This window comes from Fusarium keratoplasticum, chromosome 3, assembly GCF_025433545.1.
Source record: "Fusarium keratoplasticum isolate Fu6.1 chromosome 3, whole genome shotgun sequence".
In the NCBI taxonomy this organism is placed as follows: Eukaryota; Fungi; Ascomycota; class Sordariomycetes; order Hypocreales; family Nectriaceae; genus Fusarium; species Fusarium keratoplasticum.
In genome coordinates, this window is record NC_070531.1 from 3974053 (window position 1) to 3994960 (window position 20908).

General features: G+C 53.3%; 5 protein-coding genes across 5 annotated transcripts; 4 read left to right on the forward strand and 1 right to left on the reverse strand.

Moving 5' to 3' along the window:
• Window positions 1–644: 644 nt before the first annotated feature.
• NCS57_00453800 (Peroxisomal membrane protein PEX16) lies at window positions 645–1942 on the forward strand (the record flags this gene model as incomplete). The annotated part of the gene is made up of 2 exons (XM_053054496.1): window positions 645–876; window positions 936–1942. 2 exons carry the CDS (start codon window positions 645–647, stop codon window positions 1940–1942), a joined length of 1239 nt encoding a protein of 412 aa, XP_052916656.1.
• A 5550-nt stretch (window positions 1943–7492) lies between these two features.
• NCS57_00453900 (uncharacterized protein) lies at window positions 7493–9436 on the forward strand (the record flags this gene model as incomplete). Its single annotated transcript, XM_053054497.1, has 2 exons — window positions 7493–8000; window positions 8079–9436. 2 exons carry the CDS (start codon window positions 7493–7495, stop codon window positions 9434–9436), a joined length of 1866 nt encoding a protein of 621 aa, XP_052916657.1.
• A 1596-nt stretch (window positions 9437–11032) lies between these two features.
• NCS57_00454000 (uncharacterized protein) lies at window positions 11033–11929 on the forward strand (the record flags this gene model as incomplete). Its single annotated transcript, XM_053054498.1, has 1 exon — window positions 11033–11929. The coding sequence occupies one exon, from the start codon at window positions 11033–11035 to the stop codon at window positions 11927–11929; it is 897 nt and encodes a 298-aa protein (XP_052916658.1).
• A 906-nt stretch (window positions 11930–12835) lies between these two features.
• NCS57_00454100 (uncharacterized protein) lies at window positions 12836–14937 on the forward strand (the record flags this gene model as incomplete). The annotated part of the gene is made up of 2 exons (XM_053054499.1): window positions 12836–14652; window positions 14709–14937. 2 exons carry the CDS (start codon window positions 12836–12838, stop codon window positions 14935–14937), a joined length of 2046 nt encoding a protein of 681 aa, XP_052916659.1.
• Window positions 14938–15283: 346 nt separating this feature from the next.
• On the reverse strand, window positions 15284–19136 carry NCS57_00454200 (uncharacterized protein; the record flags this gene model as incomplete). The annotated part of the gene is made up of 4 exons (XM_053054500.1): window positions 15284–18254; window positions 18310–18698; window positions 18751–19068; window positions 19119–19136. 4 exons carry the CDS (start codon window positions 19134–19136, stop codon window positions 15284–15286), a joined length of 3696 nt encoding a protein of 1231 aa, XP_052916660.1.
• Window positions 19137–20908: the final 1772 nt, after the last annotated feature.

Consider the following 20908-nt stretch of genomic DNA (forward strand, 5'->3'; position numbering starts at 1 on the left):
TGACACTGTTGTTGAGTTCAAGTTGTTATGTCCCTTGCTGAAAACATGGTGGTTGGTGTGCATGTCTCAACTCTTGACCAGCACAAAAAACCAGAGGAGAGCATAGTCGGCAGACTCACAACCCACAATGTGTACTTTAAATTCCTAAAAATACTCATAGATGAACCCAAACATGAAGAACTTGTCCAAGCAAAATCATGCCTTGAAATGAAATACGCATAAATACCAAGCCAGTTCATGCGCTAATCCCCTATTTTCATGTGCAAGTCTAGGGTAGTCGATTCGGATGCCGAGGCCGAGGTCAACGGCCTCAGGCACGCGCCACCTCCGCCTCCCTCCCTCCACATTCTGGGCGCGAGAGGTGACGTGCCTCGGGATTCGGCGGGCGGGAGCTGGGGACCTCCATCAATTCAACCTGTTCAACTCCATCCCCAGATTATCACCACCTTCATCATCCCATCGCGCATTTCGACACCCGTCGCCTGCGCTCTGTCCGATCAAGAACTCCTCGACGATAGACATCGCGTCATGGCCGTCGACTGAAGCATCACCCGATCCGACCGACCAACCGACGCCTGCACCAATCCATAGCGCGCGCCTCTCCTTTTTAATTGATCTCCTTTCGTCACGCGGCTGACGTTGAGATGGGGGACCTGAATTCCTCGTCGACGCGCCCGGCGCCATCTTCTGCTTCTAATTCAACCTCATTACCTTCATATTCCCTTTATTCTACAGCTTCGTCGCGACCATCCCTCGGTCGCATCCTCTCATTACCTCCGCAATGGCTATCCATGTATGACGAATTTATCACAAAGAACGCCGGTCAGGTATCGCAGATCGAGAGCGCCCTGCGGAGTTTAACATACATCATACCAGGTGGGTTCACTCATGTTTTGCGCATGTACCTGCAAGGAACTCCTTCTGACCTGTTCTAGGCCGTTTCCGCGATGCCGAGATAGCATCCGAGTCGATCCACTCGGGCGTTCAGCTCCTCTCCCTCTACCATGACTCCCTCCTCCAGAAGGCCATTGCACGCTTGCCGATGGCGTCTATGCCGTCGGCGCATGCTCGATACACGCGACACTGGACCCAGCGGAGCAGTGCGTACCGCAGGATAGCAATGTTCCTGCAGATGATCATTTACACCGAGATGCTGTGGGAAATGACAGCCAAGCGGCGGGGCGGCGAGCGGTCGCGGTGGAAGGTGGTTGTAATACTTGAAGCACTCAAGGCGCTGTGCCGCCTCCTGCTCCTGCGCATCACGCGGTCGCGGCCGCTGGTGACACCGGTGCTGCCTGAACGGGAGCCCATCCCCGAGAATGCGACAGCCGCGGCTGAAGAGGAAGAGCTGGCCTACCGCAGCGAGAGTGAGCTGATGGACGATGTGTCGGCGAATGGCTCCGACTCTGAATCGACACACATGAAACCGCCGCACGAGCGCGAGTGGGCCATGCCCCGGACGGGCATGAGCCTGCCGTCTCTGCCAGATGCCGGGGACATCAGCTCGTATCTGCTGGGACGCGTGCTGACGGCCGACGACATCAAGCCGGCCACCAAGCTGCTCAACAAGCTCCAGGGGAGCAGCCACGGCGCCGAGATCCTGCAGATCCTGTCACCGCTCATATACGCTGCAGCCATGGCGCACAACAGCAGACGAGGGGGCAGCAAGAAGGCCTGGGCGCCTTGGCTAATTGGCTTTGCCGTCGAGTATGCAGCGCGGCAGCTCCGGGAGCGCGGGCTACGGACAACGTCCCTGGAGCGGGAAGAGTGGAACAAGAGAGGCTGGGCAATGGGATGGTGGGCGATGAGGGGCGCCTGCTACGAGAACATCACCAAGGGGGTCGTAGGAGGAGTCAGCAAGAGGATGCCGTCGTTCATTGGAGGGATCCTCGAGGACTACGAGTATCTGTGGGAGAATTACTACTTTAGCACGAGTGCGTAAGGCTCGGAGCAAGGTGGCGAAACAGGTAGCTTTTGACATGGGCAGATATGCTCCAAGATGGATCTTTGGTGTTGATCTCGGAAGAGAAGGATGTTTGGAACTAGGCCAGCAAATAGGGAGGGTGTTTGTTCGGGTAATGGACAGGAAGGCGGACACGGAATGACGAGCCTTGATCCCTCTCTTCTCGTCAACCATGTCTAGATTCGGGATATGATGCCCGGTATAGTGCCTGGCGCCAGTGGGGAGTTGGGGATGATCACGACCAAGTGGAGGAGGAGGTTCGGGATCAAGAGGAGACCCCGATCAGCCTCGGAACTCTCGAGGGAGACGGAGGAGACACTCAGGCGTTCTGGTGGCCTTTGAGTTGGCCGATTGTGGGTTTGGTTTGGTTTTGGTGCAATGTACTCTGCGGAAAGGAGCCGGGGGTCAGAGCACGGACGGGTGCGAGGTAGAAAGTGTACAACGAACTAAAGACAGAACAAGCAAGTAGTTAATCAGTCTAAGAGAAACGAAAGATCGAGACTACTGGCAGAGTAGAGTTCAGGAACCGTCCGTGACGTTTAGGGCGTGGCAGTGCTCGGCCGAGAACATGTCGAGCCCGTGCCTGTGGATCATGTCTGTTGGTTGTCGCAAGGCAAGAGAGCAAAAAGATGCAAGGGTAGGGGTTCCCGGGGGGAGTGAAGAAACACGGAGGTGCCGGGGGGTTACCTACGGGTCGGGGCCGGGGGCCGGCGGTTTTGCATGCGGGTTTCAAGTGAAGTTGGAGGAGTGTGTGGTGGGCTGTTTGAACATGTTGGATTGGATGTGAGAGGGAAACGGGCTGTTGGGACCAAGAAGAAACCTGACGTGCATCGGGGATAAAAAATGAGATGTCTCGGGAGGATATTTTGGGATTGTTGGTAGTGGTGGTGGTGGTGGTGGTGGTGGTGGTGTTGTGTCGTCGACCACACAATTAATTAGAGTAACAGTCGGTAGACAAGTTTCTCGAGTGTAACTCGGTGCCTTGCAGCATGTAACCTATAACTGCATACTATTATTCGGACCCTTAGGAAAACGGATTCGGGAATGACGAGAGAGAGAGTTCAGCAGGGATTGGAGTTTAATGGACATTTCTTATGTTTCCTCGGACTATAGCCCATTCTCGGGCAGAAACGTTCTGATCTTTTTTGCTGCAAGGCTTCTGTTCCTTGTTTTTGCCTGTGCCGCTCGTCGGCGTCGACGATCGTCAGCTGAGCCAAGAAAAGTAAAGAGGGTGGGTAAGGAAACCGATTTTTTTTGGGTGAAACATTGACGTCGAATGAATTTACTCTGTTCGTCATCAGTCCCAAGGAGAGGGAACCGGGCTGAGGCACGAAGACACGGGAAGAGCGGGAAGACTAGGACGGGTGACATTATCAGAGACCAGACAAGACAAGACAGTCATTGATGGATTCATGTTTAAAAACAGAAACATTAATTAATATGACGGACAGACACAGAGATAGCGAACCGAGGACGTGACCTGACCTGTTTTGACCGCATGTGATCTGCGATTAAATACGAAGACGGATTGATATGGGAATATGCATGTTTAATCAAGATTATATGAATGTTGCTCCGTAAAAAGCACCGAGATACGGAAATGTGCAGACGTAGTGCATGCATGCACCCCATGAAGCTTCATCTTGCGCGGAACAATTGAGCAAAATAGCTGTACATTTTATATGGCATATCTTGAGTAAAGGGTAGGTTGCTTTTTGTCCACCATGATTCAACATCCCAGTGGCTTCGCTGCGCAGCCAATTGATTCATGATCAGAGCCAAGACCTCTCGGCCGCTATACCCGAAACAGAAAACAACTCGCACCCAGGCTGCTGGTCCGTGTCACGATATCCTCTGCGTCCCTGACTAGCACGAAAAAGGGTACGGGCAATCAGGGTGCCACAAGGATCAAGGGGTACAGGACCTCCTCCCACGGGTAGTAACCAACAGACAAGAAGACAAGCGAAAGGATAAGACGACAAGGTACACAGAGAGAGAGGACAACGGAATGCTACATCGTCATCTTAAAAGCAACGCGGGAAACGCTGTGGGCTGTTCGCTTGCTTTGATGCCCGTTGAAAGGGGGCGAACATGGCGGGTATCCATTTAAACAAGGGGACCCCGTGATACGCGAAATGATGCAAGACCAGGAATCCCCGTGCGCCCTGTTCGCTTCTCGAACACATGGCTCTCCTCTTTCCCGTTCCCGTGTGTGACTCCAGCTTTGCTGGGGCTTCGGCATCACAAAACTTGCTAACCGACCTGGAGTTATGTCGAGAGAGTCATCTGAGCTGGAGCCTTGCTTGTGTTGTTTCCTCTGCCAATTTCCACAGGCGCCGCGCCAGTGAAAGCTTACGCTGTGTTGGGACGCACTAAGCAGCAGAGGGACAAGGTTTCATTAAATTATGCTTTTACAACGGGTAGAGAGAGATAATACACACCCCACTCTCTCTCTGTCTCCCCGGTTAACTGGATTTGTAAGGCTTTCCCTTCGCTTGCCTTGTCGTTCGTTGCTCGGGTGGGGGAGAAAAAGCTCAGATAGACAAGCGATGACGATGATGACAGCGTCGATCCAGGGGCCAGTCGAAGACACAAGATCGAGAGAAGGTCTGTGTCAAAGAGTGGTTGGTTTTGTTGAGAGGGATCCAATTCTCATGAGCTGAGCTGGACTGGGTTTACTAGACGCCTGTAGCTTACCCAAGACCCGGGTCGAAGGAAGAGGCGTCAAGGCTGTGCACAGCACAGGAAAGGTACCTTACGTACGACACGATGTCCAATAAGTAGAGTTGCGAGCTGCAGACACGACGATGACGATGCAGCCTGTTGACAAGTTAGGGCCCTAGCCAGGGATCCAGGGGCACATCGAGAGGGGTGATGGTCATCATCATGGATGGGTTGATCCGGCAGATCTGAACCATGCTTGCGCCTTTTTTTTTTCTTTCTCAACGGTCGACATGCAGAGAGAGGAAAAGCAACGTAGACGCAACGACCAACGCTTCTTTTCGCATCAAAAGTCGAAATCTCTCTTAACCAAGACCCCATGCACACACATATTGGATCATGAGAGATGGAGCCAAAAAAGAAGGGGTCTCCCTTTTCCGCCCCCATCTCCCCCCTCTCACGCCCCCCCCTGGACAAGGTCGTCAAACAGGCACACGTCTCTGATTGGCGGGAAACCGTTTCGAAACGCTCGGCGGCGCGGCGCAGACCGTTGTTGTTTTTTCCACACTCAAAGAGACAGAGGGATGCTTGCTGATTGATTGTCGCGCGTTTCAGGTGAGAGTTGTCTGTTACAGAGCGTGTTCCAGCAGCATTAAAAAAAGAGAGATCTGAGGGACTCTGAAAAGCGCGCAAGGGCAAGTACGAGGAACGAGAAGAGAGAAAATGTGAGGCTGGGTTGGCGTCGGGCTTTTTTGGCTTGAGGCTTCATTACAAAAGAATGACTGAGAGTACAGGTACTGGGGGACAACAATGGAGCCAAATCCCGGAGGAACATGGAGGAATTGGGACATTGGAGCCGGGGGGTGGACAGTGGAACATTTTCCGTTCCCTTTCTCTCGCGCAACAATCAGATTGATCATTTTGGTATTAGAGAATAATCCTTCGTTTCTTTTGCAGTTCTTGATTGCAGAGTGTCAATGGGGAGATACCCGAACACGACGACGACGCATTGAAATGCTGGACAGGGGCAGAAGAAGTTTAGAGAGAGGGAGAGAGAAAGATTCTATCTTTGGAAATGGTGGTGAAACAACGCCTTCTCCCGCTGTACAACCTCCGAGCGGAAACTCGAAGCCATCTACGCCTTAATGGGCAGCAGCAGACACACAAGCACTGCAAGCCATGACGCGCCCGTGAGCTGGCTGGGCTTGATGACCCGTGTGGTGGTGGGGTGCATGTGCGAGCGAGCAGTAGGCAAATCCTCCTGGGTAGGGATCCCTGACCTTTGGTTAACCCCTGGCGGCGGCGCCGTCGTCCAGCAGTGCAGGGATCATCCTCAAGGTCCCCGCTTGTCGGTCGACGACTGGGAGAATTGTTGGCCCTTGATCTGATGGCTTGGTCGGTGCTGGGGGGAGAAAGAGTAAGATCGCGATGTGGTTGACTCAGTTGCGAGAGAAGATGAAGAAGCCGAGTTGGATACTGGCAATGTCTTGAAGAAGAAGAAGGTCAATGAAGATTGTTCAAGTTGAATCCCCAACGGTTATGACAACTGTTGCCCCTTATCTGCAACTAGCCTGCTTTTCTTACTTCTTTTGCGGCATCACCCGCTGTTCAACTCCAACCATGATCCAATCCATAAGCCATGGATCCCTCAAACCCGCCGACATGCTCATCATCCTCTCGCTGTACGTCACGTCACTTTATTCATGCCCTTTTTCTTGCCCATTTCTTCACACGCTCACACACGGACAACGCACATGTTGAGTTGCCGCCAGTCCCTCAATCTCCACACGGGAACAGACACGAAGGACAATGATGAACCTCAATTCTCATGTCATGAAACTCGACCTCTTCGAGAGAGCGCGCGGCAAGCCTTCTAGGTAAGGTACTCGAACCAAAGTACCTGCAGAGACCCTCTCCCGTCCCTTCCTTCTGGGTCCTCCCCAGCCCGCGCGAAAGTGGTGCCAGTGGTCCAAGCACACAAAGCAGCCAGCCAGGCACAAGCAAGGCAACCTAGGCAAGGCCCGCCCTGGGAAGCTGCTGGAGAACAGCAGCAGGCTCCTTCCTTCCACTTAAGCAACCTAGTGCCAGTGCGTGCACCTGCATATACATAGGAAGGCGCTGAGCGCGCGCTCGCCCCTTCCCTTCCCTTCTTCCCCTTCCCACACTGTCTGCACCCACGCGCTCGCTCGCTCTTTCTCGTTCCCTCACACACACCCCCGGGACACAAGCAAAAAAGAAGGCGATCTAATTATATTCGGAGAAATATCCCGGGACCATACACGCCCCCCCCTCCCCCCCTTCCCTTCTCCCAATCAATTCGTCCCTGAACCATTTTCCCTAAGGAAAGAGAAGGACCCAAGCTGCCCAGTGCCCGGCGCCCGTAGCTTCCTTTCTACACCACCCTTCCCACCCCCATTCTGCCTCCTCCTCTCCTCCTCCCCCCCCGTTTCGTTCTTTTGCACTTGACAACTCCAAAGCCCAGAGCATCACCAGTCTTTGTTTTCTTTCGTTTCTTTTTTATTCTTTTTTCTTATTGTTTCTGATTCAACACTCTCGCTCAATAACGAAAGTTCCCATCCAAGGGACTTTTAACACTCGCTATTGTCTCTCGTTCTTCGCTCGTTTCCGGAATCCCAAGGAAAGAAAGGAATCGACTCAAACCGCCTCTGTTGTGCCATTTGGTATAATCAGCTCGCCACTACAACACGTTCGCTTCTCAACGACCATCACGTATTCAAGGAAAAACAACACCACTTTTTAGCTCGCTCGACCAAAACAAGCTCGCTCAGCCGAAAAATCAACTTGACCGTCGTTGCCGATTACACGCTGCAGTCGATTCCCCGTCTATCCTCCATGTGAGCGCTGCCCATGGATCCGAGCCAGAACCAGAGCCAGAGCCCTCAGCAGCAACAACAACAGCTCGAGCTTCAGCAGTACCAGCAGCACATCATGTCGCAGCAGCCGAGCCCCTCGCCGTCTCACCAGCAGCAGCACCATGACGCCACTCCTCAGGATGTCCTCGCCGAGGCAAGGAAGAACCTCCAGGTCTTGATCGATTCAGGCCTGTCCAAGGATCTCCTTCATCAATGGGTCGATGAAAGCCAGTCGCTCTCCTTGAGCCTGAACGCCATGAACTCGATGCCTTCGATTCCCTCTCAACCTCAGCAGCAGGCTCCTCCCGCCTTTAGCCAACCTCAACAATCGAATCCCGCCCCCAGTGCTGCTTCGCTCGCTCCTCCTCCGCCGCTTCGATGCCCTCCTCCACCTCCTATTGTCCCGAATGTCCCGACCGTGACGACCACTCCCACCAGCTCATCAACTGCCACCACTCCATCAGCCGAGATCAAGCGCGAAGCCGTCCCCGAGGAGGTCCCTTGTATGTCATGCTCACCTGACCGCAGTTGCCGTCGATTTCCTTGCTTCTCTGCACTTGCTGACTAGTTTGCTAATCAAGACAATGAAGCAGCCATCTTCATGCCGCCCCAGGCCCCCTTTAGCCATCGCCCTCGCATCTCCGTCTCCTCGACGAGCTCCGGCTCCTCCGGCCATGCTTCCATCTGGTCTACCAACTCGGGCCAGTCATCGATGTCTTGGCAATCATCAACCTCCAACTGCGCCCGATCTCAGGCGCCTCTCCCTCTCCCTCCATCCAACCCGATTAGCGGACCACTTGGCGCCATTGGTGCTCCAGTCGGCACCGCCGGAAAGACCAACATTTACTGGTGTACCTCGTGTGAGACGAGCTTCAAGCGCAAGTACGACTGGAAGCGCCACGAGGACGAGTTCCACGAGCGCTGGCGCAAGTACCCCTGCCCCGAGCCTGGTTGCAACCGAAGCTTCTGGGGTTCCAACTCGTTCAACCAGCACCACAAGCAGTGCCACGGCTGCAAGACGTGTCCCCACGCCGAAAAGGTGGTCAAGTTCCTTCGAAAGCGCAAGTACTGGGCCTGCGGCTTCTGTTCTGCTCTTCACCCGGCTCGCGAGCGCCATGTTGAGCACGTCGCCCGCCACTTCGAGTCTGGTATGACCAAGGGTGACTGGATGCACTCTCGGGTGGTCTATGGTCTCCTGCACCAGCCCCTGATCCACGAGGCTTGGGACGCACTTGTCGTCAGCAAGCAGCCTGAGTATAATGGCCGAAGACCCCAGTTCAGCTGGCACCCAAGCAAGACGGGCCGCGCTCAGGGCTTCCTGGAGAACGAGAGCCCCGGCCAGCTGCAGGATCTCCTCGAGTTCTTCTCTGGCGATGAGGGTGAGGCTCAGTGGATTGTCAGTGTAGCTTACGACCTCGCCGATATCGTCCTCACCTCAGCGCCTATCCCTTCGCCTCAGTACTCGCATACGAGCCTGGCACCCCAGGCGTTCCCTCACGACCCTCGCATGTCCTTCATGACACTGCCTACTCAGGGCCACCCTGGCCACCAGTCGATGATGCCTTCGCCGGATCCTCAACAGGCTTCGTTTGCAGCACCTTTCCGCAACACAATAATGGTGCCATCCCAGCCATTCACACCCCAACCGAGACCATCTCCCGATTCTTCGTCTCACTCCCCCATGGGACCCTCGACTTCGCCTCTGATGCCCCCGCCCGCGTCCTCGCCACTGGACAAGCGCGAGCTGCCGCCGCCTCCTCAGAGTCAGGGTCAGGAAGCTGGTGAATCAATGATGGACTTTGAGTATTCGCCAGCTCCTGTGGTATTTGATGACTGGGAGAGCATCATCCTGGAGCAACCGGGACAACAACAACATAACGGAGCACCAGCCGACTGGGGCATGGTGCAATATTTCAACGACCCTCGGGTCACATCATGAGCTTACCTCGTTTGAGCTCGCCATTCTTTTGAGTTTCTGGACATTGCCGAGCCATTTGTTTCCCCCTTGTGAGCAAGGGTTGCGTATCAACATGCCCCAACACCCCCCAACCCAACCCTACCCAACTTTGGGTATCCCACGTTTCCTTGAATCGAACTGAACCCAACCCAACCGAACCGATCACCTTGGACCGACTCGACTTGTCCTTCTGCGAGCATTTCCTTTTATTTCCTTAGTAGATAATGATAATACCCCTTCATCGAGACGACAGGTGAGGGCATCTGTGGTTTTGTTTGTCATCTTGTCATGGCAGGTGCTGGAAATGGAATGTATGGGGCTTCTTATGTCCTGGATTTAAAAAACGGAGTTGGAGGCATTGTGTCGTGTCGTGTTTATTGATTTCCTTGAATGTCTTGACGGACGAGAATAACCGAGCGAGGGAGGAGAGAGAGAGAGAGAAGACAAATGGAGGAGGTTGATGCACGAGCTGCGGCGATGCTGCATAGCTGGCCAGCGGCTCGCTGTAAGATATATAGGACATGGAAAGGAATAGAAAAACCCGGACGGGATGATTTTGAATGACTTTTTGAGAAACCTTTTGTGTGCCGGTAACTGATGGGAATGTGGCTTTTATCTATGTGCGAGGGCGTTAAGCTTGGATGCAAGGGGCTTGGTGGTAGGAATGAAGCTTGTCTCAGACAAAGATTGATAAACGCATGGCCGCTTGCATGGCGTCTGTATGTCGTGTACGTATGCGCGTTGGATGGAGAGGGTGAGATTGAGATGAGCGGTGGAGGGAGATGTATGTCTTGGACGTGCATAGTCTGTTGAGACTGCGTCCCTACATGTAGGTCAGGTTTCAGTCTATGTATAAGACGTGGTAGCCAATGCGAGTTGAGCAAGCCTAAGCTCATGTTATGCTTTGGAGATATGTGTATTAAACTGGGGCGATGACAACCGAGTTGTTTAGGCTGAATGGTGAGTGACTGGGGCCTTGTGCTGTATGTGAATAGTAACTTGTTTCTATTCTTGGCTCAAAGTTTAACTCATTCCTTGGTCTGTGAGAACTAGTCATCGCTGCCAACTCCCGTTGCAGGTCACCGCCGCCTGGGCTTCAAAGAAGGGGCCGAACAAAGAAGACGGCCGAGGAAACGGTCCTGATGGGAAGTGAAATACAACAAACGGATCTCGAGTTAGTCAATTTGTCCAGAAAGGCTACAGGCAAATGTATTGTAACGTCACTGGGCATTCTCATCATGCTGTTTGAGTACATGCCTGGGCAACTAATAACATCAGGGACAATGTGGTGAAGATGAGCTTTTGTACAGGAAAGAGTCAATGGGCTGTAATAATGCACGTTTGTTCCGGGGGTCTTTGTCTTGAGTCCAAGTGAACAAGACAGGACGACGGTTACGAACATCAAGACTACATGCCTGAATGAGGCAACACGACCAAAGAATTGGCAGTTAACCCTTGTTGAACTTGTATATACAGTGTCTCTCTGCCACGGATGATTACTTTATCAAATTCGCATTGTTAGACTCGACAGTGCAGCCTTGACAATATCTTCATTCGTACAGACAGTTAGTGATCACCATGTCTCACGACAAGTCTCAAGACAGCCCCAGAAAGCTGACAGAGGACATGCCCCTCGGCGCCCGTATTGGCATGAACATCATCCTCGCGGCCGCACCTCCCACACTCCGTAGACACGCTATCCGTCGTCTGGAGGGTGGTCCACGACCTATACGCAAGACCAGGGCGGAGAGGCAGCGCGAGTGGGAGATTGAACAAGCTCACAGGGCTAGGGAAGGGACGTCTAGGAGTGATTGGACTCATCAGTCTAGCAGTCCGTGTCCTTGGGATGAGGATGAGGGAAGTGGTAGTGATTCTGAGACAAGGGGTTTGGGAGCTTTGGGCGCTGACGAGGAGCAGGTTGAATCAAGAGAATCCAGGGCTCCTGCTCTGACTGGCAACGAGCCTTACTTTATGTCAGACATGGAGGGGATAGATATCCCCTCTCGCAGCTCCCAACCTCCAGGATTCACTCGTGAGCCGAGCCAGAACCCTCTGAGTAATCTGCTGCGCGGGGGACGACGAGAACTCACGCGGCAAGGGAGAAACAAAACGAAGAGAACAGAAACGCCTCCACCGACTTGCCAAAAGCTCCCTGCAGCAAAGTCAGATGGGGATTTCCCCCCTTTCGAACCGGATGCGGCGAGCATGACGACGGGTTACCAACGGATATACAGGTGGTCTAGCGAGGTTGATGGCGTCCCCGATGACTTACGTCCGGTTGATGATGGTCGTACTTCTGTGTCGACGGCTTGGCCTGGTCCTCACACTGATGCTGGCGATGAAGTCGGACCTAGTGAGAGTATCAGTGTCATTGGCAACGAAGCAGAGGATTCGGGGTTGTACAGAAGGGGAAAGATTGCGCCCAGCTCTCGAGAGAGTGCGAGGCAATCTGAGAGCACGAAATGGTCCCAGTAGTGTTAGATCATCTGAACCTTTGATGAACTAGGGGTGAATCGGTTTATGTAGTGGTGGGCGAGTTATGACAGAGTTGCTGTGCTGATGGCGAATCTTGATGGGCTCGACTTGTGGAGATTTGACGATGTAGACTGGTTGAGTTGAGATACCTGTACATCAGACATTTAATTATCAGTAGACCAATAGACTTATTTCCTTTGTTCTTACTTTATTTTGCAGATATCGTGTGTAAGTGACTTAGTTGTTCATGTTGGAGGAGGTAACTTGGTGGTAGTAGTCCAGGGAGGGCATCTAACACACCGATCTTGCTATTTGGTATAAAACCAACATCGAGCCATTGGCATTGACTCGTTATCAACTGGTATCTGCACGTATCCATGTTGGAGCAAGAGAAGTATCCAAGGTCGATTGGGGTCCGTATCGACTTACTAACTGGTGAATCTTTATACCTTGGAAAAGCCCTTAATTAAGATATATCATGGTTAATACCCATGCTAAAGCACGCAGACCAGGATGAATGTACATCAAGTCGTCAAGTTGGAGTGTAAGTGAGGCTCCTTTCTACCTGGGTAGGTAGGTAGGTAGGTACAGACATTGACGGTTCTACAGCACGTGACCACGCATAACCTTTGGACAGACATCAGAGATCCAAAGTTTCTCTTACAACAATACAGTTAAAAACGTCTTTTTTCTCTCTCAACAAATGTTGTCTATATAAACTGACTATAACAGCATTGACGACCCTGGCAACTCAATATCTCAACCTGTTAAGTTGTAGACCCTGGGCTCGCTCTGGGGTTGATGTCATCACCCACCAATTAAAAGGACCCACCTCGAGACGCGACGCGATGCGATGCGATCGAGCCTCGTCTTGAACTACCTATTAGAAGATACTTGCCTCCTGCGATGAATACCCTCGACGACGACCGCCTGTCGGCGAGCTCGGCCGAGTCGGACCACGACAATGACCGCCCCGACCAGGACAACGATGCCGACGAGGCCATGGAGGATGTCGACGATAATGGCGACCAGGATGCCGACGCCGGCGACGACGATGACAACGGAGACGACGATAACAACGACGACGAGGAAGATGATGATAATGGCGAAGATGCCGAGGGCGATGCTGAGGGAGACGCGCAGGATAGTCAGGCTCCAGCTACAGACTCCAACGACCAGCCTGACGACAAGGTCAAGACCGAGACGGCAGTAGAGTCGAGGCAAAAGTCGGCCACGCCAGCTCCGAAGATGTACACGAAATGGCCCGTCCCGAGCCCCGAGGTCATCAACGCGAAGCTCTACGATATCGTACCTACCATGGCAGCGCCTCAGTCCACCAGCGTCAACGCCATGGCCATCACCCCGGACCTGAGGTACTGGATCACCGGAGGGTCTGATGGGTACATTCGCAAGTACGACGGGCCTAATACTATCAACGGCAAGCTGCCCTTGACGGTTGCCCAGAGGCATCCCTTTGTTGATAGCGTTACAAAGGCTGGTATACTCATGTCGTACTGGGAGAACGAGGAGCCTTCACCTCCCGGGAGGGGCGACCAAGAGCATGTTCTATCTCCTGTATACTCTCTCGCCGTGCACTCCGAGGCTCTCTGGTTACTCTCGGGTCTCGAGTCGGGAGGTATAAACCTGCAGAGCGTGCGTCATGACGAGGGCAAGCGCATCCACTGTCTGCAGCAGCACAAAAACGCCGTGAGCGTCTTGACGCTGGCCCAGGATGAGAAGAGCGTGCTCAGTGGTGGCTGGGACAAGAACATCTTTGACTGGGATCTCAACACGGGTCAGACTACACGGAGCTTCGATGGTAATTCCGGTCAGATCTCCGCCATCGAGCTGCGTCCTGCGAGCGGCGCTCCCATACCTGAAGAGGCAGACGAACCTATCCCGTCAACCACCATGTCGACAAACAACGGCGCCGCGCCCGCCAGCGGCAACTTTACAAACGGACTCACAAACGATGGTATCGACGAGCCTAGTGCCGAGAACGGCGCCGACGAGGGCCAGGCGTCTCCAGCTCACGATAGTCTTTTTGGTGGCAGTGACGCGGGGAGTCTCTTTGGCGAGACAAAGGGGGACCAGCCGTTTGGTAACGATGATGACGAGTTTGGCGCTGCTTCTATGGATATGATGCCTGGACATGGGCATGATGGCGGTATGGATCATTCAGCGGATATGGCGAGTCTTGAGGCGGCAAAGGAACCAGAAACGCAGCCGCAGCCGCCGCCGACGCAACAAACGGGAGATGCCATGGACGTGGACCCTGCTCCAACACAGACTACAGAACCAGCAGCTCCGAGTCAAGAAGATCAGCAGCAAGCCAGTGCTGAAGTAACTGCTCTTAAGCGATCGCAGTCACCAATGCTCTACACATCCAACCACGCCCCGACACAGCACGATCCCACACAAACCTCTTCAACAACTTTCCTCTCGGCCGCCATCGACGGCCCCCTTCGCGTCTGGGACAAGCGACAACCGGACCCCGTGGCCCGTATCGGCACTCGACCTGGTGTTCCCCCTTGGTGTATGGGTACTTGCTGGAGTCCCGACGGCAACATCATCTACGCTGGTCGAAGAAACGGTACTGTTGAGGAGTATGATATCCACAAGGCCAGGAGAGGTTGGGAACCTGAGCGTTCTCTCAAGTTTCCTGCGGGCAGTGGTGCCGTGAGCGCCGTGAGACCCATGCTGAACGGCAGACATCTAGTCTGGTAAGTACATACATACTCTCCAATCTTGTTTATGGCAGCAAGCTAACAATCCCTAGCGCCTCCCACGATATTCTCCGTCTTTACGACCTCCGAGACTCTCGCGCCATTAAGCACTCCACCGTGCCCTTCCTCATTATCCCCGGCCCCCCTCGCGCAGGTGTCATCTCCAGTCTCTACATCGATCCCACGAGCCGCTTCATGCTCAGTGCTGCCGGCACAAGGGGCTGGGAGGGCACCAGCACAGAGGTCTTGATTGGATACGAGATCAACGTCACGAGCGGCTGAATTGGACTCTATCACCATGGTTTTGTTCTCTGGCGTTGGAGTTGGGTAAGTAAACTGGCACGCCAGCTTGGAGTAGGTAGTTGTATCATTTCTGGTTAGACAAAACATTCTTCTTGTAATAAACACCTGTTCTGAACAAGTCCCCTTTACTGATTGCATCCTAAACATGATTTCAATACCAATCTACTGCATATCAAACATCATCACCAAGACACAACACCAAGACTCTATCAAAACATTTGTAATCCTTCATAGCCGTTGTTACCTAAAGTACAAAAAGTCCCATCTGCCCTACCATACCTACCCATATCCATACCCATACCCATACCCATACCCATACCCACTATCACTCAAAACTAATCAAGTCATCATCGCCATCACCATCACCCTGGCCACTCTGCGACTCAGCCGAACTCGAACCAGCGTAGTCTGCCATCCTCGTGAGCCCCGCCGCCGCATCAAGGACCATGCGCTTCCTGCTCGGCTGCTTAGCAGCACCGACACTGACCTCGCTGTTAGCTACTTCAGCACCTCGCTTCGGCGATGGCGCTGGGATCGTGTACTTGGTGTGCGATGGACGCCCACACACTCGCGTGCAATCAGCCGCCATGGTTGTCTGGCGAAACGATACCCGAACCTCCATCGGACGCGAGCTAGACGGGCCCTGTCGCCTCACGTCCTCTCGAAGCATGACATCTCGTCGCTGCACCTTCTCCGGGCTCCACTTCTCCGACAACGAGTCTTCGGTCAATGTGATGGCACGGCTCTCAAACGGCGCCTGGGGGTTGTCCAGTCGCCTCGGCTCGCTCGGCCCGGGCTGCGACATGTGGGCATAGTAGCCCATCTCCATCAGTTCCTCGCTGGTAGGCTCTTGGTGGACAGCCTCGGATTCGGGCCCTCGCCTTCTACCTGCGAGGTGGACATCTCTGCCAGGCAATGCCGCGTTCTGAGTATGACCTCCTCGATGAGCTCGTCCGCCTCTGCCACCTCGATTACCAAAGTTCCTTCCGCCTCGTGAAGCGCCATTCCCGTTTCCTGGTCTTCCACCTCGACCCTGGGGCAAAGGCCTGCCTCTAAGGGGCAGCGAGACTGTGGAAGCCTTGTTGCATTTGTGAGGGCATTCGCAAGGATCTCCGCAGAAGGAACCACATCCATGGCCACATGAAAGGACTTTCTCACAGGCTTGTCTGCACTTGAGACGGGCTTGGTCGGATGGATGGCAGGTCGTCTGACAGGCATGACCGTTGGGGCATTTCTCATCGCACTTCTGATTGCAGCCACCTCCAGGAATGGTATCCCACGTATCAACCTCTTCGATCTCAGTCACTCTGCCATGCTTCTTGCAAGTGACTGGGAGAAAGTTGTCGATGCACTCGTTCTCGGCAAAGACATCATACACCTTGGCCCAGGTCTTGCGGCTCGTCTCAGTTTTTTGAACAAGATTGAAGACGTCGCCGAAGATGTACATGCCGCGCCTTGCTCGACTCGTCGCAACCACGGCTCGGTTTTCATTGTCAACGAAACCGGGCCTGGAACTTCGGACCAGAGAGAGGAGAATGATGTCATTTTCTTCGCCTTGGAACCCGTCAACTGTTCGGACGGACCACTCCCTGGTGGGGTTGAAGTTGAGGAGGACCTGGTCTCGTCGGAGCTTTTCAAGAAGCAGGTTGACTTGACCCTTGTAGTAAGTCAGGAGGGTAATGGCAGATGGTCGCACGTCGTTTATCACCAAGTATCTCACAAATCGAACCATCATGTCGGCCTCTCTGGGGTTTGAGAAGGAAAAGTCGTCAGGGTTCTGCGCCTCGGGCCAACGGTGATGAAACCAGAAGAGATTCCGCCCACCCATGCCTGGGACTGGTGGTCGAACAGAGGGATCGGTGACAGAGTGGTGGTCCTCCAGTTTTGGATAGAAGGTATTGACCACTTCTCGAATGGCGGGAATCATTCGGCGCTGCACGCGTAGCATTGAGAATGGAAGCTCGAGCTGGACCAGTCGTTGAAACAGGGAAACGTGCATGTTGTACGGTTCTTGGCCCAGTTCGTGAACATCAATGTGTGGAACCAGTTGTTGGTGATCGCCCACAAGTACTATCTGATCCAGGGATGGATACATCGCCGATGTGATGTTTGCTTCTCTGGTCTCAGCCGCCTCTTCAATCATCAAGATGCGAGGCTTCAACGCAGCGATAAGCCCAAGATACTTGGTCAATCCTGTCGTTGTGCAACCCAGAATCTCGATGCGTTCGTGGCGAATGATTCTGGCGCTCTTTTCCCAGTTGCCAATCTTGATTTCATCACACGCTGCCTTGTACTCTCTGAGAAACGTGGGAAACTTCTCGGCCACCTTGCCAACAAGTCGCTTCCGGAGATATCGGTAGACCATGCCACGTTGCGCTGGCTTGATGTTGTACAAGTTTTGATGCATTGCCAAGAGCTTGGAAGCCTTGTAGAACCAAGCAGCTTCTCCTGAGTTGGCGCCTGGGACAGTACCGGTGACAGTGAACTGAGTTGAAAAAAACTGGCCCTGAAGCCGTTCTTTCTCGTCCTCCTCTTGGTCGTCAGCTTCAGCGGGGTCATCCTCCATGGTGGGAGGTGCAGCTTGACCGCTAGGGGGGCGGTAAACATAGGTCTGGTCCGATTCGATGTATCCATCAAGCCATTGCACCATGGAGCTGGAAGAGACCTCTCCATTGTTCTCGTTCACCAAAGGTGCGCACTCCCACTCATCGTCATCAAGAGAGTCGAACTGTTCTTTCGTGATAAGTTCTGCTTCATAGAACTCCTCAGCAGAGATCAAGTTGGATGGGAAACAGGTGGACAAGGTGTGGTCGATCCGGCTGAGGATTTTCTTCCGGGAACTTTCTCCCTTGGTAGGCCCACGCGGAAGACTGCAATTCTTTCTGATGTTGAACAAGGTGCGGGGCTCGATCTGTTTGTCCTCAGTGCGACCACCGAGACGGCAAATGACGGCGCCAAAGTCAGAATCACATCGAGTGAGGAGTTGGTCGAGCGCATGGTTGGTCTGGGCAGCAACCAATACTGGAGGGGATGGCTTCTTCTTTCCATAGATTGCCTGGAGCGTCCGAACATGGCTCTCTAGGGCAACGACGGATGTAAAGGTCTTGCCGGTGCCAGGGGGGCCTTGGACGATGGCCAGCTCACGAGACGTCATGCGCTTGAACGCCTCGACTTGCGATGAATCAAACGAATTGGCGCCATCTGAAACCTGAGCAGTTTGACCTGGGGCCTCCTGAAGGTAGGCAGCCTTGGGGTCACGGGCGTGCCCATCGATGATGTACTTGTCGAACTTGGATCTGGGACAAGACATGGTCAGTCTGCTTCCGCATAAAGGGGCAAAGAGAAACTCACTCAAACAGCGCAGCATGTTGAAGCCCAACCATTGCGTGGCGGACATTCTCGAAGTAGCCGCCCTTCGCCTCAAGCATGACTAGTTCGACAGAGGGATCGAGGATGGCGTCCTGGCAGTTGGACCAGAATATTTCGATTCGAGGAGGTGTATTTTCATTCTCTCCATCATCCGGATTGGGTTCGAGGCCTCCGATGAGGTATCTTGCGGCAACAACAGCGACGTAGCACTGAGTCTTGAAATTGTCACGGCTCGGCGAAAGGGCAACAAGAGTGCCAGTGGTAAGACGTGTGCACTGGCTCCAGACAACCTGGGTAGGAGAACGCTCCGTGGAGAAGGAGATTCTACAGGCTGGTCCAGCCCGAGCAAACATGTAGCCTTGCACGTGGACCTTGTAACATTGAGTCAGAAAGTCAGAGATCAGAGGAGGGGCCTCGACGAACCTGAGTGTAGATGTAGAAATCCGAATCCTCCGCCATCTGAGGGCGATTTCGGAACTCGTTGACAGCTCGGCGGAGGAGCTCTGTGCCCTCGAAACGGCACATGCGGTACTGTGACTCCAAGTACCCGTCTTTTTCAAGAGCTTCGCCGTCCAGTGTTGCTGGAGGCACCACAGGAGGGTCGGAAGCCATCAGCTCTCCGGGCTCAGGGATCTCGGGCATCGTTTGCCATAGCTTGAGTTGAGTGTCCCCCTCAGACTCCAGCTGTCTATTCAAGACATATCGGGAAATGATTTCAAAGGAGGGCGGCTCCGCCTGAAGCTAGGTAGAGTGTGTCAGCGCGCCCAGAGGGGGAGAGTGAGGAATTTTACCTGTTCGCCTCGCTTCATGATGGCACCGACGCCAAATGCACCTCGTCGTCTCTGCTGGGTGTCAGTATTGATTCATGGGTTGGAGCTGGTGTGAGGGTAAAAGGGCGAGAGGTAATGCAGGAGGATATCGGGGAGATGCATGGAAGGCCAAAGAAGAGGAGCAGAGGGGAACGAAGGGCAAAGAAATGGCCTACTGGGACAGTGATTCTCTGGACAGAACAAAGCGACGACTGGGATGATGATGATGGAGAAGAGAAGAGGAGCGTGAAGAAGAGGAGCGTGTTGTTCTTATCGACGAGGGGACAAGAAGCGAGGAATGAGAGCCCAGGAGGAAGAGGAGAGAGAAGGAACCAACTTTGAAAGACCACCGGAAAGACCGTTACGATCAAAACAAACCAGAGAAGGTGCCCAGGTCACCAGCCAGGTAGGGCGATGCGGTTCTGCCTACCAGCTCTGGAATCGAAAATGTAGCCGCTGTCAAACCTTCTACGCAAAATACCACTGCCTACAGTAGCATGCGCATGTGAGAAAGGAAGATGAAAGTTGAAGGAAGTGCGTGATGAGGAGAGGGAAAAAGAAGGAAGGTGCGGGAGTTGGAAGGTCAGGGAACTCGGGAAGGAGTTTACCCACCAGGAATTTTTTAGGGGGATACCTCCCTAAGAAAACGCTGCAGTCAACCGAAGTAATGACGCACGGTAATTGACAGTTCCTGGCACTGACAATGCACTGCTGGCTTTGGAATTATGTGAGGAGGCAGCGTGTTCAAATCAAAGGAGGTGAGTAGCCACTGGTTGATAACACTTGCCAGTAAGTACCCAACCAGTGTGTTTTGGGAAGAGCTTCAGTGCACCTGGAAAGATTCTGTTGCTTTGATTCTTTTCCAGCGTTATTGGATGCAGGGCTAGCGGTTTCCTGATCTCTTGGTCAAGAATGCGCGGCGACAATGGTTCGACGACGCCCAACACTAGCCCCTGGCCACGTATTTCCGCGGTGCAATCACCACCCAGATTTTCTACAAGCGGTAGAAATCCCTATCCAGGAAGTGCCAGGGATGTTTTGTCCGTCTCGGTCTCGATTTGGTTCGAATGCCTCGAAGTGGTGCGGGAGTCGACGTGTGTAGAAGGACTCGGTTGAAATTTTCGGAAGGTGTCGTGGACAGGAAGATTTGGCAGACCCTAGGAGAGTAGAGCAATACAATCTAAACTGGATTGGATGCTGTAGCGGTGGGAAGAAGTAAGTGACGGTGGACACAGAGATGGAGGGCGCCTGGTGCTCTGCAAGCTGGAACAAGGCCAGGGGCGATCTCCTGGATAGTGCAATGGAAACAGAAGGTATATACGGACGAAGACTCACTTCCAGCTTTTTCAAGACAATGTCCCACTATCTAAAGGAAAGAAAAACCTGCGTCGTCTCTCGTTGAGTAGTGTCTCTAGAGGAAGCGTCAGGGGCAAACTGGGAATTGACACTCGAGCTCTCCTGTCGATATTCCAGAAAATTGAAAAGCAAGAAAGATGGAACAGAATTGGATTTTTATGATGATTCCGTGTGCAGAAGGAAATTGAAGGGGGGTTATGAAAATTCTACGGAGTGATGCGGCAGAGATATTGAGGCATCGGGAAGCTGCATCTAGTGCCACACTCGCACTGACAGTTTGCCCAGCAGGGTAGATTTTTGCACAGAAATCCGTTTGCTTCATTACAATTCTATTATCAAAACACTCCCCTCTCTTTTTCTATAGATTTCCAGCAAACAGCTTGGCGTAGAATAAACATCATGTGTTTGTTCGTGAT